Below are 26,033 nucleotides of genomic sequence, written 5' to 3' on the forward strand. Positions count from 1 at the left end.
AGTGGAAGTGATGAAGTAAAAAAAACCCCCCCAAAAAACAGTAATAGAATTCACGAAGGCCAGGGAATAATACGGAGGATCCTTAGTTGGGAAGGAGTGAATAGGGGAATACAGAAATCAGCTGGGGGGTCTGCAGCATTGCACCCGAAGGGCCCTGCGGTCCTCATCTGCCATCATATCCTGTGTTTCTGGCTACCAGTGGCCAGAGACACGAAATTTCCAGCAAGCAGAGGGCCTGGGTAAAGGGGACAGAGAAAAGGGATGATGACATGTTCCGAGGATGTTGGTTAAAGTTGGAGCTGGCCTCCAGCAGGACTGTGAGCTGCATTTGCAGCTGCGTAGCGTTCTTATCCCTGCATTTAGTTGCCCTGCTACCCAGCCCAGCCATTGTAGCAGCAGTCTGAGGCCAGGGACCGCAGATCATTGATCTGTCAGGATGCTGGTCAGTTTGCATTCACTCCAAGCCTGGCACACACACACACAGACACTGCTGGTACCACCCCCCCGGCCCTGAGGTGGTCCAAGCGGCAGAACCTTAACTCAGGGAACTGAACTTGGATCTCCCAGACAGCACCGGCCATTGCCGCCAAGCAGACAGCAGACCGGCCTGATCACAGCAATATTTGAGGGTCAGAAAGGCAAAGGCTTAACAGAGCCGCCTTTCCCATTGATGAAGGAATGATCCCTCCCTGCTGTCAGCTTTCAATGGCCTCACTCGCTTTTCCTCAGGGAGCAGTTAATTTCATCTTCCACTTCTGCCCTGCGCTCACTTACAGGTTCTTTTATTCAATTACCGTGCATGAAGCCAGGTCCCCAGAGACGACCTGCAAGGAAGCAGGGGACTGTCGCTTTGTTTTGCACTTGCTCAACCTGTGATGCTCACAAGTCACACCTGAGCATGCAAACGCCATCGGGTTGTGAAACATGTCAGTAAAGATGCAAGCCCTCTCCACAGAAAGCTGAGAATAATTATAGAACTACGGCATCTGCTCACTACTCATTCGTTTTTCTTTTTCCACCAGCAATTCCCTCTCTGCTCCTTTGGACCTTCAGCTCAATCTGAACCAGGGCCTGGATCTGGTGCCATGAGTTTGACCTTCTTTTATATCCCCACTTTAAAGTGTTCCTGAGCTGGGGTCCCTGCACCAGGGCACCTTCAGGAACACTAATCACAAATTCTGAATCTGACCACTAGATGTCGCCATTGCACAATGACGGACTCTCTCCCAGCAGGCACTGCAAACTCTGCCTCCAGAGCATCCCCAGCCTTGGCCAACCCCAAGGAGTAGAAGACCGGTCCATTACCAAGCCACGGGGATGGCCTGCTCATTTCTGTGTTTACTTTTTTTTTTTTTTAAATGTCTTACCTTAACTCTGTAAATACTGGATGCACTCCTTGGTAAATTGTCTCTCGTACACAGGCGACATCTAGTGGTCAGACTCTTGAGGGCATGCTTGCCAGTTTCCACAGGGAGCTGCAGTCTGTGGCCCCTCATGATAGCTGAGCTAGCTGGGAGGCAGGACCATCCCTTATCTCCAGATAGATCTGAAGGAAGGTTCAGGTCTCTGAAGCCTGTGCAGTGGCTGGTGCTGATTGACCTGGAAGCGCAAAGGAGCAAGGAGAAGCCGCAACCACATGCGTCTCTTATTAAAGCAGTGGCACCGGTAAAACAAAATATATATATATATCATCAAGATTCCTCTTCTGTTATAGCAGTACAATTCTGCTGCATTTAAATCCTTTTAATAAAAATCTCTTTTATTGGCTCCTGGTTCTATTATTTTTTAATAACAAAATGTACACATTAGAGAAACAGCTGGAAAGGAGCATGATAATAGTACTTTCTGTTATAAGTTTAGCAATGATTTTTTTTCTTTCTTGTTTGCTATTCACAGAAACTGCTGTAGCAAAGCATTTTAGCGCCTGGGGCAACCTGCCCATTAGATATCCAATTCCCACCTGCTTTAAAATGTAATGGATTGTCCTCTCAGAGAAAATGGCCTGGGGGTGCGGGTGTGGGGGTGGCCCCTCTCTCTCCGCCTTGGCCGCGAAGGCTGCGGCACTCAGGGAGCAGCGCTTAGATCTTTGACTGCTGGCAGAAGCAATAACACCTTCCCCTCACGGTTCCTCTTCTCGTGTCTTTCTCCACCCCTACCTCCCCCCTTCCCCAGCGATGAAGGCGGCCGTCCTCATTCAGCGGTGGTACCGCCGCTATGTGGCGCGGCTGGAGATGAGACGACGCTGCACGCTGAGCATCTTCCAGTCCATTGAGTACGCAGAAGAGCAGGCACAGCTACAGGTCTGTATTCATGCGTGCCGGACCCCCGGGGGGGAGGGGCAACGGACCCTCTCCTTAGTCTCTTTCTTTCTTTCCTTTGGTCTTGTGACAGCATAGAAATATCGCTGGATGTGTAGGTGATACCTTAGCGATTGGACTATCTCGATACATTGGTGGCTAGCATTTGAGGGCAGTGCCCCCCTTCCTCAGGACAAGGCGGGTTATGACAAGAAACTCTTGGCGGACGTTAGCTCTGTCTGTTCACCTATCTCAGCTTTATTCTTTAGAAAGGGCCAAATAATTTAGTCAGATTGGCTGAATCGGACATTTCTGATGAAGGAGGCAGGACATATGGGCTCATATCAGCCATGCAAAAAGTTTGTACTGGTCCCACTGTGAGCAGCACACAACAAAAAGCAAGTGTCACAGGAAGTAGAATTTTTTTTTAATTCATTTTTTCTGTATTTTTTTTTCCCCAAAAGGTTTTTTTCTGCTCCTATGAGCATCCAGGTTTAGTGAGAACTGGGGCTGGGATCTGGCACCATCATCTTTCACTTGCAACCACCAGGGTATTTTTCCCCTCTTTTATACCTCCTCTCACTTACTTTAGTCAAGTCATAGCAGCGACAGTCCTTGGTCGGGCGCCACATGCCAGGGATCCTTCCAAAACCTTGCAATGGTGGACTTTAAGTCTGGCCACCAGATGTCACCACTGCACGATGGCTGAAACTCCCTTCCTGGCCCTGGCCGACCTGGAAAACATAAGAGCAGAACTGGAAATCAAATCCATGTCCCTCCTCGTGGCAGTCACAGCCACACCGAGCCAGAAGGCTTACCTGGTGCTCACTTTCAAAGCTCAGTTCACCCCAAATCTTTTTGGCTTTTAGCAGGCAAATATTTGTAAAACATTTGAATAGCAACTGTCATTAGAGCAGATATTTGGGAAAAATAAGAGAATATTGTCAAGGCATCCTATCCTAGGAGAAGTAGAGTGGAGACTGAAGCTGCAGCATTGTGTCGAGCAGACATGTTTGTTAAGGGATCGTTTTTCTTTATTGTTCAATGGCTGCTGATAACGCAGAGCAGGCAAAGTGCGCACATGGGATGAGACCCTGTATTTTTTCAGTTTTGGAATATCTTTAGATAAGTAAGAATACCTAACTTCTGCATAACATTCTTTGTAAATTCCTTCTAGTCATGACATATTTTTGCACTAAGAATTATAGAATGTTATGTTTCTTTTCTCATTCTTTCTTTCCCTTTGAAGCCAATGGAGTTGGACTGTGCATTTGCTGTTCAGTGAATTTCAAAGAGGCAAGATGATAGTTGACGTGTGAACAAACATTTTGGTGCCTTGCTTTTAGATCAACATTATATCAAAGCTGGAGGGTGACTTTCTGTTTCTGAAAAGGGAGGGTGACTTTCTGTTTCTGAAGAGATAATGAAGGTTATGGAGGTGAATTTTCAAAGGAGTTTCGCATGCAAATGTAACATACTATCGTAGCAATTTTCTAAAGCCATTTACGCACATAAAATACACTTACATGGGTAAATCCTTTGGATAATTCAATGGCATATATTGTAGCAATTTTCAAAAGCCCCTTACACAGGAAATGTGCATTTACATGTGTAAAAGCCAGTTTTAAGCATGTAAATCCTTTTGCAAATTACCCCTTACGTGTATTATAATTAATCCGATAATGTATTATGCAATTACAATTTGAAAGAGGTGCTGGTCTAAAGATCCAAGTGACATGGCTTGCTCAGTTTTACTGAAATACACAGGGCCTTGGAGGCACATTTTCATAGTAACAAAGTGAGAAAACAAATAGCTTTCTGCTGAAAATGTTTCTCAGACCTAAGTTTGGGTGAGCCATGCTCTGGAAAGATATTAGGCCTAGCATGGCCCCTAAAGTTGTAATATGGCTTTGGTTAACAAAGCCATTGGCTTTCACTCCATTATTTATATTGGGATTGTTTCACAAGGAACATCTGGAGCAGCTGCATTGTGTGTAGCTTAGCGGACCACTTGTAAAATGACAATGTGGACCCTACCACTAGAAAGCAGTGCAGTAAAAGACACCCAGCGCCTCCACAGCAGGGACCGGCTTTGCTTGCGCGACGCTTGTCTGGAAGTGTAATTGTTAATAGTTTGGTACCCTCTTTTCCCGCAGCTCTCCACCTTTTTTACCTTCATGCTGGATCACTTCACTCACCTGAACGGGACTGGCAAAGGTAAGGGCCAAGGCACCAGTGCTTTTTATGCAGTCTATGCATGTAATTAGTGTTTAATTGCAATGATGTACTGAAGGCAGAGGGGACACTTTTTGTCTTTCTGCAGAGCCTCCAGCTAATTTGCGCTGGCTTTCTAAGCATTGAGTCCATGCCCGTTTTCCCTTTCGAAATCATTCCCAGGGGGACAAACCATCTGTGGACATTTGCACCTGGTGTGGGAATACTTTTCCCTTGGAAAGGTACATGCGGAGATCTCAAAATACAGTCTATGTGCGTTACTGCCCTCCCCCCGATACGAATACGCCCCAGGAGCGCCTCCTCCGAATGCAGCTAAAAGTGGATCCCTCAGGTTAAGGGTGGGCACCTTTCAGACCTGGGTAAATGGCTAATGACAATTGTCCTCCCCAACAGCATTTTGCCCTAGAATTGTCAAAAGGAAACAGCTACTCAGATCATGAACAAAATCATTATCTAAGACCAGGACGTACTTTAGAGTTACTAAAAGGGGAACGCAATTTGATTTCATGGAAAAACTCTTTTCCTGGTGGGTTGATAAGCTGGTTGTCTCCTGTCTAATGAGGACATGGATATGTATTCCTACTACTGGACATTATGAGCAGACTGTATGAGAATGTTGGGGATCTTATGTACAGTGACATAATACATCCCCAGAGACCCAATGACTTAATGCACCTCTATAGATATGGAGACAATACACCATTATAGACTGATGAAGTAATGCACCTCTATAGATATGGAGACAATACACCATCATAGACTGGTGAAGTAATGCACCTCTATAGATATGGAGACAATACACCATTATAGACTGGTGAAGTAATGCACCTCTATAGATATGGAGACAATACACCATTATAGACTGGTGAAGTAATGCACCTCTATAGATTTGGAGTCAAAACACCATTATAGACTGATGATGTAATACATCCTATAGATATGTAGACAATACACCATTATAGACTGGTGAAGTAATACACCCTATAGATATGGAGACAATACATCATTATAGACTGGTGACATAATATTCCCATATAGATATTGAGATAGTACACTATTATAGACATGATGTTATGCGCCTCTGTAGATATGGCGACAATACACAATTATAGACTGATGACATTACATCACTGAGGAGGCTTGGGTTCTAAAAATGACAAACTGAAGTCTGAACTCAGATGGTGCAAGATTTTATTTTTTTAATCCTTTTCTAACTTTTCAGTATGTCAAGATGACTCCTACTCCACTATACTGGAACAAGAGGTATTAGGGATTTCTGCCCATATGAGTTCTCAGTCTGTATGAATTAATTTCCCATTCTTCCAGCATCTACTCACACTGCTAAGATGTCATTCTCCAGCTAGCCTGGCTGTTTGACTAAATATGAAGCAGTGAAAGGATGAAGGGATAAATGCCTTTGAATAACCCAGGCACAGCAACCCCCAACCCAAGATCAGCTCCCTCTACAGTTTAAACGCTGTATGCCAGTTGGACTAATCCAGGGCTTCCCAAACTGGTCCTGGTGAACTCCCACAGCCGCTCAGATTTTCAGATCTACAATGCATTCGCATGAAGTAAATTTGCATATGCTGCATCTCTGATGTCTACAAATGTATACCTCATGCCTATTCATTGCGGATTTCCTGAAAACCTGGCTGGCAATCGGGCCCCTAGGATAGGGGCGTAGCATGACCCTGCTGCTGAGTCTCTGGGAAGCTGCGTAAATCAACTCGCTTGCGTAGGAAGCCTGGAGGCCAAGGTGCCGTAATAAATCTCAGCCTGCCAGAGAGCAGGCAGCTTCTAGCTGATGGATTCTTAATAGAACATAAAAGCAGCCCAGCGCCGCTCCTCACATGTGCAGGCTGCCAGCCATTCACTGCTATCATTAAAATGCAAACGGAGCACTTTGAAAGCACGATAAAAACGCCATTTGGCATGGTCGGGCCTAGTATTTTAATGTCAGTGATTAAAAACTCTGGTCCCTTGCCAGCCTGCACTGATAGAGCACCACATAATCTGTGCGTAGGACTGACAAGGGAAGATCCCTGGAGTCAGCGGGAAATGTGGATCCAGCCTGCCTGTAATTGCAGATAAGTGCCTGCTGTGAGACCGGGGCTGGTCAGGAGCTGCTTGTGCAGGTCTCTCGGTGCGAGGCAAAGGCTCAGAGAACATGCAGTACAGCAATTCGTATTCCCGGTCAAACATTTGCATGCTTAGGTAATGCAGGACATTTTATCCATTCACAAGCTCGCTCGCTGGTCCTGTTTCTAACTGTGTGTAGTGCTGTTTCGTTGGGCAAGTTTGTGAATGGCCAAAAAGGCTTTCTACTCAGCTTAGAAATGTTGATTGTGGGGAAGCCAGAGACATTGCTAAGCAACCAGAGGATACCCTGCATTACCAGCCCCTTGGTACTCAAGCTTCCAAATATACACAACAGTCGCACATGCAGCCACCAGGTTCATCTGTAACGAGTTTTGCTAATCATTATTTGATTAAAGATCAAATCTGAATAAGTACAATTTACAGTTTGGTCATTCACAAAAAAAGGTTCCATGGTCCATTAGATGGAATTTCTCAGTCATCTGATTCCAAAGATCTGCTTTTTCAAGTTTACCTTTCATTTATTATTTATTAGACATTTTATATACGTTGTTCCATGTATTAGGGATGTGAATCGTGTCCTCGATCGTCTTAACGATCGATTTCGGCTGGGAGGGGGAGGGAATCGTATTGTTGCCGTTTGGGGGGGTAAAATATCGTGAAAAATCGTGAAAAATCTAAAAATCTAAAAATCGCAAAACCGGCACATTAAAACCCCCTAAAACCCACCCCCGACCCTTTAAATTAAATCCCCCACCCTCCCGAACCCCCCCCAAATGAGTTAAATAACCTGCGGGTCCAGCGGCGGTCCGGAACGGCAGCGGTCCGGAACGGGCTCCTGCTCCTGAATCTTGTTGTCTTCAGCCGGCGCCATTTTCCAAAATGGCGCCGAAAAATGGCGGCGGCCATAGACGAACACGATTGGACGGCAGGAGGTCCTTCCGGACCCCCGCTGGACTTTTGGCAAGTCTCGTGGGGGTCAGGAGGCCCTCCACAAGCTGGCCAAAAGTTCCTGGAGGTCCAGCGGGGGTCAGGGAGCGATTTCCCGCCGCGAATCGTTTTCGTACGGAAAATGGCGCCGGCAGGAGATCGACTGCAGGAGGTCGTTCAGCGAGGGTTCCGGCGCCTCGCTGAACGACCTCCTGCAGTCGATCTCCTGCCGGCGCCATTTTCCGTACGAAAACGATTCGCGGCGGGAAATCGCTCCCTGACCCCCGCTGGACCTCCAGGAACTTTTGGCCAGCTTGTGGGGGGCCTCCTGACCCCCACGAGACTTGCCAAAAGTCCAGCGGGGGTCCGGAAGGACCTCCTGCCGTCCAATCGTGTTCGTCTATGGCCGCCGCCATTTTTCGGCGCCATTTTGGAAAATGGCGCCGGCTGAAGACAACAAGATTCAGGAGCAGGAGCCCGTTCCGGACCGCTGCCGTTCCGGACCGCCGCTGGACCCGCAGGTTATTTAACTCATTTGGGGGGGGTTCGGGAGGGTGGGGGATTTAATTTAAAGGGTCGGGGGTGGGTTTTAGGGGGTTTTAGTGTGCCGGCTCACGATTCTAACGATTTATAATGATAAATCGTTAGAATCTCTATTGTATTGTGTTCCATAACGGTTTAAGACGATATTAAAATTATCGGACGATAATTTTAATCGTCCTAAAACGATTCACATCCCTACCATGTATAGATCACAATGGGTTTACAAAGTGACATTCATAGTTATAACTCAACAAACAAAACAAAAATTGGTTATAGAGGTGGTAATCACAGGCAGGCATTAGTATCTATCAAGTGAAATTTCCTAGTAGATATTAGCAATTGATCTTGTACATAAGGCAAAGTATACGGGTAATTAAAATGATAGTTTTCACATCTTAGTAAGTGGGTTGTTATGAAAATCTTTCATTCTCTCATTTTATTTATTCTTCAAGATTCGATTATTATCTTTTGTCCTTCTTGTCTTTGTGGCTATGTATGTTCTGATGTTTTTAAGTTAAATTATATGCATTTTTGAATAGCCACGTTTTTAATTCACATTTAAATCTTTCTATCAATTTGTAACATCTCAGGCAAAGAATTCCAGAGCTTTGGACCTGCTTTGGAAAACACACGGTCTCTTATTTGCATCAGATGTGTGCTCCGATTTGTGGGAATAGTCAATAGTCCTTTATTTTGAGATCTTACTGTTCGCTGAGGATTGTAAGGTTGTTTGTCACTCCTAAGAAGCCGGTGTTATTGGAATGAATGATGTTGAATATTATCATTAGGACTTTATAGTAGATTCTGGATTGTATTGGCAACTAGTGCAGTGACATCAGCGAGGGTATAATGTGATCATATTTCCTAGATCCTAGTAATAGTCTTGCTGCAGCATTTTGTAATATTTGTAGTGGTTTTAGGTGACTTACTGGACGATCTAGAAGTAAGGAGTTACAGTAGTCGAGATTTGAGAAGATTAGAGTTTGCAATACAGTACAGAAATCCTCAGAAGCTAATAATGGTTTCAACCGATGTAATATATGCAACTTGTTGAAACCTGTCTTAATTAATTTACTGATGTGCATTGTCATTGTGAGGATCTCATCTATCTGTACTCCTAAATCCTGTACTTGATTTGAGGGATTCATTTGAAAATTATCCAGGTCTAGGGCAGGTGGTTTAACTATTGATGTATTTCTATTCAGCCAAATGATTTCAGTCTTTTTAGGGGTTAGTGTCAGTTTAAGTTGCGTTAGTTCTTGTATTGCTTTCATGTAGGTAGAGAGTATCAAAGCTGTATTTTCAAATGATCTGGAGAGTGGTTTGCAAAACTGTATGTCGTCAGCATTCAAGAAGAATGTTAAACCTAGATTCATCAGCAATTTATACAGTGGGAGCATGTAAATGTTGAATAGTGTTGCCGAGAGGGCTGAGCCTTGAGGGACACCTGTTTCACACTGGAAAGTGTCAGATATGTGGTTGCCCAATTTGACTTGGAATGTTCTGTTAGAAAGAAATGAGGAGAACCAACTGAGAACCCTGTTGTCGATCCCAATGCTTCTCATCTGATGGCATAACAGGTAATGGTCCGCCATGTCAAAGGCGGCTGTTAAGTCAATTAGCACTAGACAATAAGATTCATCAGTGTCAAGCTCTTGTAAAACCGAGTCCATTAATGAGAGGAGTAATGTCTCAGTTGAGTGATGTTTCCTAAATCCAAATTGATTTGGGAAGAGAATATTTTGATCTTCGAGGTGATTTACAAGTTGGGATAACACTGCTTTCTCAAGAACTTTTGCTGAAAATGGAAAGTTGGCTATTGGACGATAGTTGTCTTAATCATCAGTTCTACCAGTCTTAATTTTTAGGATTGGCTTTATTACTGCTTGTTTTAATCCATATGGTACAATTCCTTCTGATAGTGAATGATTAATTAAGGTGGTGATTGTTGGAGCGATAACTTGGTTTACTTGTTTCAAGGAACTGGCTGAAGTTGGGTCACATGGGTGAGTTGCAGGTTTAATTATAGCAATGATTTGACAAATTTTCAGCATCAATACTCTGTCGAATGTTGACCACTTAACCATGCCCTTTGGGTCTCTGAATGCTTTTGTTGGAGAACAGATAGGGGATTGTTTTTTCAGTTTATCAATTTTGTCTAAAAATGCTGTGACATTCATTGCTAGAGGTCTTTGTGAGGTTGTAGTTTCTTGAGACGAAGGATGTCAGGTCTTTAATTAAATGTTTAACAACCTCAAGTAGAAGTTTAGAATTGAATATAAACACATGAATCTGTTTAACACAGTACTCTTTTTTTTTGCTTTATTGCTTAGTGTACGGTATTTTGTTAGGAAAGATTTATATTTTCCTAGGGATTCAGCAGATTGGCATTTCTGCCATTGTTTCTCTAATTTTGTAAGGATCATTTTAGTGCTTCTTAATTTATCATTATACTAGGGCATTATATGTTTGGAATTATTTCTTTCTTTGTTAATAGTTTTTGTCTGGACAGGGCTAAGGTTTTCAGCTATGTCATTGACTATCTTATAAAACACAAAAAACAAAAACCGTATAAAGGGCCGGATTTTAAAAGGGTTGCGTGCATAAGGTACGCACGTAACCCTTTTAAAACACCCCTGCGCGCGCCAAACCTATTTTGCATAGGCTCGGCGGCACGCGCAAGCCCCAGGACGCGCGTAAGTCCCGGGGTTTGCAAAAAGGGGCGGTCGGAGGCATGGTGTCGGCTCAGGGGCGTGTTCGGGGGTGTGTGGGCGGTCCGGGGGCGTGGCCGAGTGCCCCAACACAGCGGCCTGTGTCAGGGCTTGCTGCGCCAGCAGACAGCTGGCGCGCGCAAGTTACTACTGCCCGGAGGCAGGCGTAACTTTTTGAATAAAGGTAGGGGGGGTTTAGATAGGGCCGGGGGGGTGGGTTAGGTAGGGGAAGGGAGGGGAAGGTGCGGGGAGGTGGAAGGAAAGTTCCCTCCGAGGCCGCTCCGATTTCGCACAGCCCATTCCCTCAGAGGCCGCTCCGATTTCGGAGCGGCCTCTGAGGGAATGGGCAGCGCATGCAGGGCTCAGCGCGCGCGTGCAGGGCTCAGCGCGCGCAAGGTGCACAAATGTGCAAGAAATTGTCGTGGTTCCTCCTCTGGACTCCTTCCTGTTTTCTGGGTATTTAAGGCAAGGTCTGCTCCTCATTTTGAATATTGGCAATACGGCCCGAGTGCAGGAGGTCGCTCCTGGACCCCCGCTGGACTTTTGGCAAGTCTTGTGGGGGTCAGGAGACCCCCCCCAAGCTGGCCAAAAGTCCCTGGGGGTCCAGCGGGGGTCCGGGAGCGATCTCCTGCACTCGGGCCGTATTGCCAATATTCAAAATGGCGCTGGCACTACCTTTGCCCTGTCACATGGTAAGGGCAAAGGGCCATTGGCGCCATTTTTTTTAGCGCAGCTGATGGCCTGGAAATGGGAGATCGCTGCCCGCGGCCCCCCTGGACCACCAGGTATGTGTAAAAAATTTGGGGGGGGGGTCGGGAGAGTGGGGGAGGCTAAGGGGGTAATTTTAAAGGGTCGGCTGGGGTTTTTTTTATCGGGCCATCGGCGCCATTTATATTAGTGGCAGCCAAAATGGCGCCGATGGCCCGAGAGCGGGAGATCACGCCAGGACCCCCCCACTGGACCACGAGGTAATTTAAAACATTTTGGGGGGGTTCGGGAGGGTGGGGGATTTGTTTTAAAGGGTCGGGGTGGGTTTAGGGGTTGTTTTGGTGTGCCAGTTTTCCCGCCCTCCCCCCCCTCCCGATTTACGATTTTTCACGATAAATCGGGGGAATTTCTACTGTATCGCGACTCTAACGAATTTTGACGATTTAAAAATTATCTGACGATTTTTTAAAATCGTCAAAAAATGATTCACATCCCTAATGGATAGTAGTGGACTGGTTTTCAAAAATGGCCCACTTTATCCCACTAACCTCCCTCCTGTCTGCTCCTCAGTTGGCTCAACTGTTTATGCGCCATATCTTCAGACTTCACGGTCTGCCGCAGCACATTGTTTCTCACCGAGGGCCTCAGTTCACAGCATGTTACTGGCGCAATCTCTGTAAAAAATTTCACATTTCTTTGGACTTTACTACTGCGTTTCACCCGCAAGCCAATGGACAGGGTGAGCGTACGAATTGTACATTAAAACAATTTCTGCGAATATATGTCAATTCTCGCCAAGATGACTGGGCAACTCTTCTCTCTTGGGCTGAATTTTCCCATAATTCTCACACCTGTACTTCTACGGGGGCTTCGCCTTTTCAGATCATATTTGGACGACAACCCAGACCACCCTTGCCTTTGCCATTACCGGTTCCATCCTCAGCAGCCCAGCTCACTGCTGCACAATTAAGACAGTTATGGGTCCATACTCAGCAGATGTTACGTAAAGCAGCTCTCTCCGCCAAAAACTTTACGTCAACCAGGCCCCCGGTTCCACCCGGGTGAAAAAGTATGGCTGAGCACCCAGCACATCCGCCTGAGAGTTCCATCCATGCGATTAGCCCCTCGGTATATTGGGCCCTTTCCGGTGCTTCGACAACTAGGTCCTGTGACTTATCAACTTCGTCTGCCAGCGACATTACGAATTCATAACTCCTTTCACACGTCTCTGCTGAAGCCGTTGGTCTTCACTTGGCCTACTCGCAAGGTTCCTGAAGCCTCACCGCCTAGGGCAGAAGAGGAGACGATTTATCAGGTCCGTGAGGTACTTGATGTCCGTAAACAAGGTCACACATGGGAGTACTTGCTGGCTTGGGAAGGATTCAAACCGGAAGAGAATTTGTGGGAGCCGGCTAAGAACATCCTGGATAAGACTCTTCTACAGAACTTTCACACTGCGCATCCAGGAAATCCAAACCTTCTACGGGGAGGCCTAAAGGAGGGGGTACTGTTATGGTCACTGGCCGCGGCGGTCCATGGCCGGGACCGACCGTCATGGCCACCGGTCACAGCAGACCACAACCGGGGCAAGTGCCTACCTGCGGGGGCCGACAAACCCCTAGGCTTCGGCAGGCATAGGCAGTCCTCCCCCGCACTCTCTTCATGGCCGTTGCTGTTGACGGCGTCTGGCCGCATGGCTCCTCGTCAGCTGGGTTGGCTCCACCCTCCCTCTGGGGATAACTAGGGCCACGCGCGTGGCTGGCTGCTAAATTTAAAGGAACCACGACAGGAAATTGTCGTGGTTCCTCCTCTGGACTCCTTCCTGTTTTCTGGGTATTTAAGGCAAGGTCTGCTCCTCAGACCTTGCCTTGGTATTGAGGCTCTGGAGGGAGCTAGTTGGTGCTCTGTGTTCCTGGTTCCGTTCCACATCTTGTTCCTGCTTCCTGTGGACTGTCTCCTTGGCTTTTGACCTTCGAACTTACTTCGGACCTTTCTCCTGCTTTGATCCTGGACTGGCTTCAGACCTTTCTCCTGCTTTGATCTTAGACTGGCTTTGGACCATTCTGACTTGCTTCTGGACCGGCATACGACCCTTCTCTGGACTTCGACCCTTGGACCGGCTCTTGACTATTCTTTGACTCCCGGACTGTCTACGACCTGCTGGAGGCGCCAGCCATCTGGAATCCATGACCCGCAGGAGGCGCCTGCATCCAGACCTACAATCGGTCTTCGGTGAGTCTCCTAAGTCCCAGCGGCCGGGTTCTTACGGGCTCCTCCTGAGGGAATCACGAGCTTCCAGGGTGAAGTCTTCTTTCAACATCTGCATCTTCAGGCCTTGCCCTCCGATGGTAGAGACCTAAAGGGTTGTACTCTTTTGGGGTAGTGCTACCTCTACCTCGGAACAAGGGTCCACTTCCAGGGTCATAACAGTATTGATTAGGCAATTACTTGTATTAGCGAATATTAGGTCTGGCGTGTGTCCTGCTTTACGAGTGTCTTTCGAGATGAATTGTGATCATCCCAGGGCTTCCATTGCTTCTAAAAACATTTCACAAGCTACGGTTCTCGGTGTTTTGTCTACTTGGAGGTTAAATTCTCCTGCAATTAATGTAGATTCTGGTGATAGAAACACTTTAGCAAATAATTCGGTCAGTGGTGAGCAGTCTTTTTGAAGTAAACCTAGAGGATAGTAGACCAGACCTAAGTTTAGCTGAGGGGATTTTAAAATTGCCATTTCATAGGGTGGGTTTATCTCTACTTTGCAGGGTACCAGCTTAAGTTCTTTCTTACAGATTATTAATAAGCCCCCATCTTTATGTTTATGTCTAGGAAAGTGAAATATCTCATAGTTAGGATGGAGAATTTAGTTTAGGAGTATATTATCTTTGTCAGTCAGCCAGGTTTCAGAGATGCAGAGTATAGTGGGCTGTAAATCTTCCAGCAGGTCATTAATCAAGGGGATATTTTTTTTTACATTGACTGAACATTTAATAGAAGCAGAGTGAACATTAGACAGGATGAGATAGTAGAAGCGTTGCTACTTACAGTAGGGGAGACCGAGTTTGTGGGCCTTCTTTGCTTCTTACTTGCGGCACTCCTTAGATCTCCATTCAGGCCCCGTCCTAGTATGGGCTCAGTGATGCACATCTGTTCCATGATTGTAGTTTGCAATCCAGGGATCAATCAATTTATGCACTTCGGGCACGCACAAAGGAGCGAGACAAAGGGGCGCAGAAGGGGGTGAGCTCCTTTGTTCCTCTCCTTTGTGCGCATGCCTTTCGGCATCGCGGCTTTTGCGTGCCGATGGGCGGGCTAGGAGTGGGACAAGCTCTTCGGCGCAAATGGCTCTCTCCTACCTCCTTGTTCTGGGGGTGGGTGCCTTCAGCACGTCCCTTGCGCTGCCTCCGGTGTTCCATGGTCCACTGGTGGGGTTTTTTTTTAATGTTTTCGATCCACAGGATTGAGTGGGACTGCCCAACACATATGTTCGGGCCCTGCAACTGCTACAAAATTCTTAGCAGTAGAATTTTGTAGCAGTTGCAGTGCCCGAACACTCTTGTGTTGCTGAAAATCCTGCCTTTTGAGCACATCATGCTGATGTTGGTATCTCTTCCCTGGTTTACAAGTTAAATGGAGATCACGTTTTAAATTGCTAGTCATAATTCGTAAACTATTGAATGGAAAAACAACATGTATTTTAGCAAAAGGTCTTATTCCTTATGTTCCCAGTAGAGCATTGCGCTCTGCAGGGAAAAGCTTCTTAGCAGTGCCTTCTTTGTGTACTGCAAGATTACAGCCGACTCGTGAGCGTATGTTTTCATATTCCGCCCCTGAATTATAAAATAGCTTGCCTGTAGATGTATGAGAGGAAAGAGATATTAAGGTTTTTAGGAAAAAGCTAAAGGCTATGTTTTTAGAGAAGTATTTTTATGAAGTATGTTAATTTGACTTGCTATTTGTTTATGTATGTATGCAATGTATGCTTTAAATTATGAATATTTTTAATATTGTAATCCGCCCTGAACAAAATGTTGGAGATGTGGAAAATAAGTCTTATATAAATAAAATAAAATAAAAATAGTAGCATCTCATTGCAACATAAATTAATTCTTGCAAAATCACCAGTACCAGCTGGCTCCCCAAAGAGAAACTGATTAAACTATCTTCCAGCATTCTGCTGAAAACAACTGCTCCCTCTTCCCTCAGGGCCTGGACTCGAGATTTTGGCACCTGAGGCAGGGTTGGAATGGGAGAGGTGAGACCCTGGAGATCAGACAGTGAGAGAAGTCCATTCCCCCCCTCTGCCAGAGTCCCAGAGTGCCAGAGAAGCACCCCTTTGGAGTGGATGGTGGAAGCAGGCTACTTCTTGGCACAGTGGCACTCCTCTTTGGTCTGGGTATTTGGCACCTTCATAATTTGGCATCTTAGGAAATTGCCTTTTAGGGATGTGCTTTCGTTTGAAACAACATTGTCTATATTGTTTCATGTCTTTTATTAAAGGAAACAACTAAAACATCCACACAACTTTGTTTTTTTATTCGTTTTTAGTGCATACTAACTCAAAACAGCATACAGTATTTCCATTTAGTGCAATTTAGTGTACATTAAAAATGACACAAATTTAAAAACAAAAAATTTATAAAACGAAGCTAAATAAAATGAAACAAAAAAAAAAAAATCAGAAACAAAATAATTGCCATACACACGCCTATTGCCTGTGTGGCCTATGCCTAAATCCCGGCTTGCCACTGTGCTGCAGGCTGACTGGTTGTCTTTCTCATCCAACCAGATCTCTGTCCAGTGAGAAAGAGAGCCAATCGGCATAGCTGGAGAAGGGAATTGAAGGAAAGGGAGCAGCCACACTCTACTGTGTCTCTGGGCGCACTGCTAGTAACCCTGCTGACATCTAGTGGCCAGAAGAGAGAACTGCAGCTGGTCATTGGTGCTGCTGCCACCCCTGCTCTCGATTCACCCAGGAGAACTTACGTTTGTCTTGTTTTATGTATTGTACACCACCCCAAGTTCAGGTCACCTGAAGCCATGTAAAATGTAAGCAAATAAATATTTTTAAATGATTTTATGTATTGTAGTTTCTTTGGCTTTCCTCCTTCTCCCTTGCTTCAGCAGTCTCCACTACTCCTTACGCTTCCCAGCAGGTGGGTCCAGGGGGCTCTGGGGATGTCTGAGTCTGAGGACTTCAGGATGCCCCTCCCTCCCCTCCAGGGCTGCTGCTTGGTTGGCAGGGGGTGGCCACAATACTTGCGACCATCTCCCCTCCACTTCTGCGGGTGCCCCTGCACTATATCGCAAAATGCCATGCCACACGTCACAAGGCCGCATCCCTTTTCGTGTGGTAGTCGTTAAAAGCAGAAGTGATTTTTCTGCAGTGCTGTGTGCATTTTTTTTTTTTGCTTAATCTTTTTTTCCCTTGCCCATGTGCTATTCTTGTTATTCAGTCATTCATTTTAACATTTCTTTTATTTATAACATATATTGCTTTCATTTATAAATTGTAGTTATTTGCAGTGCAGTGTGTGCCAAATTCTGCTAATGCTGAGTGCTGGTCTGTAGATGCAGGGCCATCCTTTGGGGAGAGGAGGAAGGTAAATTGGGGTGACCACCCAGGTCCCCACATTTTGGGGGCCCTGTACCCCCCTGTGGAAGGCCCGTGCTCTTGCAGCCGGCTCCAGAGGTCAGTCATGGTGTGACCCTCCCCTTTCCCATACTCCCTACCGCCAGCAGGAGGCATAAGAGAGCAGCACTCTTACCTGCTGGTGTCTTCTGCTGCTGCTGTCGTGGCATAGGAAAAGCACCAATGGGGAGGGCAGGAAAGGAGAGAGCGGGAAAAAGCACCAGTGGGGAGAGGCAGCGGGGGAGATTTCGAGAAAGAGGCACCACTGGTGCTTTTCTCTCTCTTTCTCACTCTTCCCCGCACACACACACACACACACACACACACACACACAATTCTTCTCCCTCATACACAGACCCCCTTAGCCAATCCCCGTCTCATTCCCCAGCCTCTTTTTCCACCCTCCGATAATCTATATTTAGCCACTCCTAGTCTCCCCAAAATGATCCCCCTATGCTCTGTCTCCTGCAGGCTCTCCTGTTCCCTGCATGGTGCCTGAAAGGGAGGCCCTGGATTAGGAAAGAGTGGGCTGTTCTCTACTGAAGGAGATTCAGCACAACTGAAAGGGAGCAAATCTTCAGACAGCCTGCTACCCCCCCAACCCCCCCAACCCCCCCAGCTTTCTGCTGCTGCTAGGCACAGGCCTAGTGTGCCTACTGACAAATCCAGGCCTGCCCCTCTCTATAACTCCCCCTCCAAACATGCAGGCACACTGTTACCTTCCTCTCTCTCAACCTCCTATGCTTTTTTCTCTCATTACCCCAACTCTGGTGCATCTCTCTCTCTCTCTCTCTCCTCGCGCTAACTTCCAAGCATTCACCCCATCTCACTTCTGCCAGCATTCACCCTTTATTACCTTATCTGTCCCCACCGGCAGCTGAGTTCTGAGTCCTGAGAGCACAGAGAGCCGTGGGCCTGCTACTATGCCCCCTCCAGTCACTTCAAGGCACCAGTGTGTCGCCACACTTCCCGGTCCCCCGCTGGCCCAGCTGCTACCCCTGCCCCAGTGAAATTGGTCCTCTGCCCGGGCTTAAAATGCCGATAGCCTAGGTGGAACGCAGCAGGAGAGCTGGAGTCAGCAGCACCAGCATAGTCTCTTCTTCTCGCCCCCTGCAGCCTGGAAGAGGAAGTGGTATGTAGCAGCCGCATGCGCGGGAAATAGAGATCATGCTAGTGTAGGCAGCATCGGACCGAAGAGAGGTGCAGCCTGAAGAATGCATGGCGCGGAGCAAAAGAGGAGCGCCATGCACCATGGCGCGCCCGATGGGACTCCTTTCTTGAGGCTACGAGGGCTGAAAATGGAGGAGGCTGCTGCTGCCGTTAGGATTGGAAGTGTAGGAGGCAGCTGCTGCTGCTAGTTCAGTGGGGGGAGATAGAGAGTGAATGAGTGAGCAAGCATATGTGTTTGAGATCCTGTGTGTGTGTGTGTGTGTGTGAGACAGATGTATGTGTGTGACTGAGAGCCTGTATGTGCAAGTGTGTGATTGAGAACCTGTTTGTGAGAGTATGTGTGTGTGATCGAGAGCCTGTGTGTGAGAGAGATGGCATGAATGTAAGTGTATGATTGAGAACCTGTGATTGAGAACCTGTTTGTGAGAGTATGTGTGTGTGATTGAAAGCCTGTTTGTGTGATGTGTGTGATTGAGATCCTTTGTGTATGAGAGAGATCATGTGTATGTATGATTAAGAGCCCGTGTGAATAAATAAAAGAGAGAGAATATGTGTCTCTGTGTGATTGAGAGCTGGTGTAGGTGAGAGAGCATGTGTGTATGTAATTGAGAGCCTGTGTGTAAGTGAGAGAAAGAGAGAGAGCATGTGTGTAAGTGTGTGAATGAGAGTCTTTGTGTGTGAGAGAAAGAGACAGCATGTATGTAAGTGTGTGATTGAAAGCCTTTGTGTGTGTAAGTGTGAAAAGACAGACAGAATGTGGTAAATGTGTGATTAAGAGCCTATATAAGTGAGAGAGAAAAATCATGTGTAGATGTGCGTGATTGAGAGCTTATGTAAGTGAGAGAGCATGTGTATATGTGTGTGATTGAGAGCCAATGTGAGAGAGAGAGCTTGTGTGTGACTGAGAGAGAGGAAAAAGTTGCAAGCAAAAACTATTCCTCCTTCTACTAATACAAAACAATCTTGGGGCACCTGGATATCAAATGTTCCCAGGTATGCAGAGCAAAGCATTTTTTTACATTATTATTATTTTCATTTTGGGGTCTTTGCTATTTTTAAATATTGTATTGGTATCTAGAAATTTTTTATATGAGTTTTGAATTATTGGATATTCCATTCATCCGCTGTTTTGAAATAATCTGTCCTTTTTGTTAATAAGGTTTTACTGCTATTGACTTTATATTTCTTGATTTGTCTTGAGGACTGTTGATGTTTCTCTTTTTCCTTTGTTACACTGTGCCCAGTCTCTCTGGCTTGTTGCGGTTTCCAGTTCAGTTTTTGGCTGCATGTTTCTATTTATGCTTTATGGTCTCTTTATTCTTTGTTAGGTGAGGGTCAGCAAATGTGATTCAGGTGAGGTTTTCTGCTGGTTTGTAGTTTCTGTCTAGGGCACTATAGCAGCCTGACTTGTTCCGTTTTCCTAATAGGTGTATAGGTGTCTTAAGGCCTGGTGTAATATTTTCAGTGTTGCCTTTTCTTAGGTAAGGTAGTTACTGTTTGAGTGCTGGAAATTGGTGCTGTTTTGGTGTGGGATCTGTACTATTTATGCAATTTCTGTTCAGACAGAATACGTATCTTTCCCTTGTGTCATTCTTAACAATAAAAATAATACTGGGCCTTTATTTTTTATTTCCGCCATGAATTGTAATGAGCAGCGTGTCACAGATGTGCGCGTGGTCTGTCAGGTGTGTCACGATGGGAAAGGTTGAGAATCACTGGAGTAGAGGGCTGTTCTCTGCTGAGTGAGATCCAGAGTACTGGTCAATACAGTTGGGGCATAAGCCCCAGGTGCCCATCCTGTGGCATAGAAACACAGGGCTCGTGCCCCAGCTCTATTGGCCCCAAATCCAATTTAGCAGAGAACAGCCCTCTGCTTCCTCCTCTTGCCCCTCCCCTCTGAGGCAGCTGAAAACAGAGGAGAGGGGTGAGGCTGGAGGGGACCGATCAGAGCAGAGAGAAGAGATACTCAGCTTCCTAATCTAGACCCTCCCTTCCTGTCATTTCCCAGGGGAAAAAAAGGTGCTGGCACTCAGTACTAGCAAGGCCCCCGCAGACAAAAAAAGCCCTGAGCAAAGGTGTGCACATTTACCGTCACATAATCTGTCACAGAAATCTTGAAAATCCTTCTGCAGAATCCTAACCTGTGCTGCAGAATCTTTCCCTAATCATGGGAGACCAGGGGACGAGCCAATAGGTTCTTCTAGGACCGGGTCTAGGCTAACTGACGCTCTGTGCAAAAACTTAATTTGGCGCTCCTCCCCCAGCAATGGCAGCTTTAGTGCAACAGTCCCTCCTTCGGCATTGGCACAGTAAACCTATCTCTCCCCCCCCCCCCCACCATACTTCCCTCACCCTCCAACCAGCACCAGAATCCCCTCTACCCTGCTCTCTTTCCCTCTCACCACAGTGCCCAGCATCCCCTCTCTATCTCCTGCCTGCAGGCTCTCCTCCCTCTACCACCCCAGACAGAAATCCTTTTCCTCCCGCACAGCATTCCCAAGTCTCCTGCTTGCAGACGTCATGTGAGTGGGTGCAGAGGGAAGGGGAAGGGGCAGTGGTGCCCACTCACAAGGTGCTCTGTATGGCTGCACAGGTTGCACACCCCAAACCCCAAAAGCCGGCCTTGGGTTCTTCCTTTTCAATAAATGACAGCAAAAAAACCCCAAACTCTGTTGTTGCAGCACAGGCCGCAGGCACCATCGCTATCTACTACAGTACAGTGAATAACGTCATACCTCTTCTGTAATCGATTCAGCAGATTTGCAATCAGGATCCAGGTATTAGTTCTTTACAAACCTTTTATACTCAAGGGTCTTTTGTCCTGATAACGGCCAATTCCCACAAATAATAGGTAGTGGTGGGAAAAAAAAAATGCACCCTCCCCCAGCCCTCCCATGAATGACTAAAAAAAATACAAAAACGAACCAAAGCCGTTCAGCATCAGCAACAACTCTGCTCCTCTTCCACCCACTTGTTTCTGAGGACAATTGCTTTCATGGGCCCCTTGCCAAGCTGTGACGCTGGTGGCAATGGACCAGCCCTGATGAATGGACATGCCAGGGTTCGCGTCCTTCCCTGCAGTGAGGAAAAAAAAATGGTTTTCCTGCTCTTTTATTTTAGCTGAATCATGTGTACCAGTGCAAGCACCAGCCGGGGTACATAAAATGCGCCGGTGAGTTAAGCAGATGGCAGTGGACCAGGCTCAGAGGGGCTTTTTCATCCTTTCTGTCGGTGAACAGACAACCCTGGGTTTTTTCAGGGGTCCAGCAACTTCCAGGCATTTCCCACTTCCGGCAAATCCAAACCCTAGGATAAAGAGTTCAGTCCACTACTGGTCTGAGGTTCCAATATTTCCAGCATTTGCTAAACACACACAAAAAAAGTAATTCCACAGCAAAGCAGTCAGACTGTCAGTAGCAAAAACACTAAAAAAAAAATAAACCCCCTCCCTTAGCAGTTCCACATCCCAACTGAGTGTGTGGAGTTCATTTCTGCCACAAATCCAGTACAAAATCAGCCACTCACTAAAATCAGGCTTTAAGCCTAGAAGCAGAGTTTTGGGAGCTCACAGAAAACCAGGCAAAAACAGCTGGAAGCAGGGAAGAGAAGAATGCCCCTCACTTACTGCAAGTCTCACCTTTTATACCCTTGTCCTCCTGTGACATCACCAACACTTAAAGGCACAATTCCCCTTCTTCACCGGCTACCACTGAAAACACAACTATTTTACATAGGTAGAGGTTGAGTTACATTCAAGGAGAGCTTAAGAAACAAAATACTAGTGGTTCATGGACCAGAAATTGGGGCCAGGACCATATATGAATTTTACTGAAAAATCCAGAAACTTACGAGACAGAGAAGGTGTGCTTGCATCTGTTCTCTTCTAACACTCTGTTTTCTGGGCCTCTCCTGACTGAATAGCACAGAAGGCTGAATTCTATGCTTGCCTTCTTGAGATTTTTTTTGCTTTTTTGTAACTTTTTATTTAACATAGCAGACAATACTTGGTAACATACTACTGTATATTCTGGAATATAGGACTTATCCGGCTAAGTGGCAGCCACTGAATATCTGTGTTTGTTCAGCGGCCACCATTCAGCTGGGTAAGTATTTATCCAGTTAAATAGATACCCAGATATCTTGAGGCAGGCAGTGGGCAGATCAAGGCAGGGCAATTTATCTGGTTATCATAACCAGATAAGTGCCTATATTCAGCCTTATCCAGTTAAGTTAACCAAATAAGTTAGACCAGCTCAAGGCTCCAGCATTGGAGTCGGGACTTGGCCTTTGGGTTGGGTCTTGGTGTCAGGCCTGGGTTCAGGTCTAGGTCCCGGCATCACGACCCGGCCTTTGTCAGATTACCAATGAATAAGGTAAGGTTTTTTTTGTTTAATTTTTGGGGGTCTCTGCCAAGTCCCTGGCATCAACCTGCGCCTCCACTAAGACCCCAGCATTGGGCTCGGGTCTAGGCCAAGGTCCCTGCTTTGGGCCTCGGCCTATACCCTAGACGAGGCCAGGATTCAGGCCTAGGCCTAGGCACCAGTGTTGTGCTTGGGCATAGGCCGTGGCCTCTGTTTTGGGCCTCGGCCTATGCTCTAGGCGAGGCCCCAGCTTCGAGCCTAAACCTAGGCCTGAATCATTAATTTAAAACAAAACAAATGAATTAGCCTTATTTGTCATGTTTTACAGTTTTGTTTTAAATGAATGCACATCCCTAGTAATTGGAGTACACTGTACTGAAAGTAAAGGCAGTCTACTAATGTGTATGTGTTAAAGTGGCAAATAAAGATAAAGTGTTTTAAGAAAGGCTGGAGTCAGTCCAGATTTCTTTCAGTCGATCACCACTCGGTCCCACACCGGATATAACTTATCCGGTTAACTAGTACTTATCCAGTTATATTCAGCAGCATAGCCAAGCTGCTGAATATCCATTCTAAGTTAACTAGGTAATTAATACCAGATAACTTAGGTAACTGGATATCTTTGAATGCTTGGCCCATAAAGTTTAAATAAAAGGTGAGAATTTTAAAACATCTTGCCCATAACATCCTGTGGCGGTTTCTCGCATACTTTTCTGTGCGCCATGGAGAGGCATTCCTGGGGGCGGGAGCTGTAACCTACACTCATATGTTTTGATTTTTAAACCTGCCTGTAAGCTATGTCGCACAAGGTATGGGAAGTTGTGGAGAAAATAACAGAGGAGTTCTTATTAACTTGGCCTGTACATTCATCGGTGCAGGCAAGCCGCTGAATATTTCCAGCTACCCTAAAGTTAGCCAGATAAGTTTATCTGGCTAACATTAGGACAGGTCTATAGGATGACCAAACTTTGCCAGATAAAATAGCCTTCTAAGTAACTAGATAACTTATCCAGCTAACTCAGCAACTCCCATTTATGCTCCTGGAATACCTCTATCGTATCCAGCCAGATAAGTTATCTGGCTAGAATTTAGCTGGATAAGTCCCTAAATATTCATTTAGCCAGATAACTTCTGACTTATCTGGCTAAATGCTTCTGAATATGGAATTTAGAGCTTCCAAAAAGCATGATTCCTTCTCTTATCAAACCTGCCCATTCCCTGGGTCATACTGAGGATTTACTAGAACACAACGGAACCCATGGTTCAGGAATATCTGTACACTCTCTCTCCTTTTGTCCTTTGCAGACACAATTTCTGACCTCTTCAGTTCTCTCAGCGAGTGCAGGAAGAGCTCAGAAGACCATCTGTTGGAGTACAGCAAGGTGGAAGTTCCTCATTCTTACCAGGGCCCCCGGCTCTCCTTTCCCCTCACCATCTCTGACACCAATGCCTTACTTCATGCCTTTAAGAAACAACAGGTAAGGGAAAAGAAGTATGCCCTAAATACATTTAAGTAGCATTTAAAAATACTTTGGAGAAGTATTTTGTAAGCAAACTTTGATTCTAGCTAGATTGCTCCAAATTTCAATCTGCTTGCTCCTTAGCAGTGCTGCATCCTCATTTGGTCTTATTCTTAGGTCACATTTCTTTTATGTCCTATTACTTATTTTAGTTTTTAAATGTTTTCACTTTTGTGGGGAAAAGTATAACCTTTTCATTGTAGCCATAACCCCCATTTTTTATAACCTCTCCCATGACTGTGCAATCTGGGAGTTCATAGTGGAGTGGAATCTTTCTGTACTGTCTTCATTTCTGCACTGGACTCTGATGAGGGAAGCATCAATTTACTCAGATTTATTTTGCAATGGTCAGGGCAACCAAGTAGGAATCAAGTTCAAAATTGCTTAAATAACTCCAATGTGTCATGAATGATATAAAAACTAGAATGAAAAAATGGGAGTCATAATGATTTTGTTTGTTTGAATAAGCAGATGAATTAGGTAACAGAATTTGTTGATGTTGTAATCTAGTGGGAAAGACACACTATCAAGCACAGTTAGATAAGAATACATGCAAGTTTTATTAGCAGAGTTTTTGTGACCTTAACAGAATATAAAATTTATTACATTTATAAGCAAGTAAAGCTAGTAATGTCAGCGAACACCACAAAAGTTGCACTTCCTCTCTTTCACTGAACAAAAGACACAGTATAAACATGAATCTGTGAATTTAATACATTTTATTTATTTATTTAGATTTTTTTATATACCGGCATTCATGAACAGGTCACATCATGCCGGTTTACATAGAAACAAGGGATGCATTGAACAGTAGAACTAAACTAGTGCAAGAGGGAAGCAGTTACAAAAAACCAGGGGTAGAATAACTGGGAGAGAGAAAAAAGAGGAACAGTGAGGAGTGAAAAGAACTGTATGGGGATAAGATAAATAACTTAATGATTATTTACAGTACCAAATGGTAACATTGTTACAGGAGTTGGAGGTGGTTATGAGTTGTCCGGGAAGGCTTGTTTGAAAAGCCAGGTCTTCAATCTTTTTATATTCTTTTATATTCTTCCTCTTACTTTATAGGTGTAAAAATTGTCATCTCCTTCCTCAATTGTTTGTTGGAAGAGGCTTTTTATCATTAGTCTCTCCAGCTGTTGCCCATAAATTTTTCCTTTTCTAGACAACATTTGAAAACAAGTCATTCTAAGCTTAATACATGCAGGAAAAATGATTCAGAAGCCTAATCTCAAAATCTTGGATTCCTGTTGCCCCAAATTAATCCCCAGGCTAATTATTTCTAATTACAATGTATAAATGAGCTAACCCTTTATTGGAACCCCTCCACCTTATAGGGGGTTCCAATAAGGTGTTCCATTTGGTATACACTAAGCCTTAGTGGACCCTTCTGCCTCTCAGTCTCTGTAACCATGTATAAATCAATTATAGGCTATGTGACCCCATCCTTTCCAATAACTTTAGCGGCTTCGAACTATCACTTAAAATTAGGAATTCATCCAAAATTTATTAACAAAGTTTAGTATTTAAAGTTGCTACCCTGAGGTTGTTAACACCATCTAAGATTTATATCACCTGAAGTTTAGTTGCTTCCAAAGTCTGGCCAAATCAAAGTCTTTGTCTTGTGCTCTCAGCACTTCCTGTTGTCTGTTGTGATTTTCTTGGTTTAGACATCTGTGCTGATGATTTTGCATGCAGTCATCGTAGGCAGAGCTTAACTTGTCATCATCAATATCTGACTCATAAGTGGCTGATTTCTGGTGCTAGGCCTCGTTCATTGGTTAGCCAGTTCATAGACATCTGATTAATTGGCCTTTCAGATA

General features: G+C 45.4%; 1 protein-coding gene across 6 annotated transcripts in view; it reads left to right on the plus strand.

Moving 5' to 3' along the window:
* The window catches only part of PPEF1 (protein phosphatase with EF-hand domain 1), a 106,260-nt gene that overhangs the window by 31,357 nt on the left and 48,870 nt on the right, over positions 1-26,033 (plus strand). For all 6 annotated transcript variants that reach the window (XM_029603345.1, XM_029603344.1, XM_029603342.1 and 3 more), the window contains exons 3-5: positions 2,173-2,300; positions 4,454-4,514; positions 23,993-24,165. In XM_029603345.1, coding sequence (XP_029459205.1) covers positions 2,173-2,300; positions 4,454-4,514; positions 23,993-24,165 — 362 coding nt within the window. The remainder of the gene's footprint in view (positions 1-2,172; positions 2,301-4,453; positions 4,515-23,992; positions 24,166-26,033) is intronic.

This window comes from Rhinatrema bivittatum, chromosome 5 (assembly GCF_901001135.1).
Source record: "Rhinatrema bivittatum chromosome 5, aRhiBiv1.1, whole genome shotgun sequence".
Taxonomy (NCBI): domain Eukaryota; kingdom Metazoa; phylum Chordata; class Amphibia; order Gymnophiona; family Rhinatrematidae; genus Rhinatrema; species Rhinatrema bivittatum.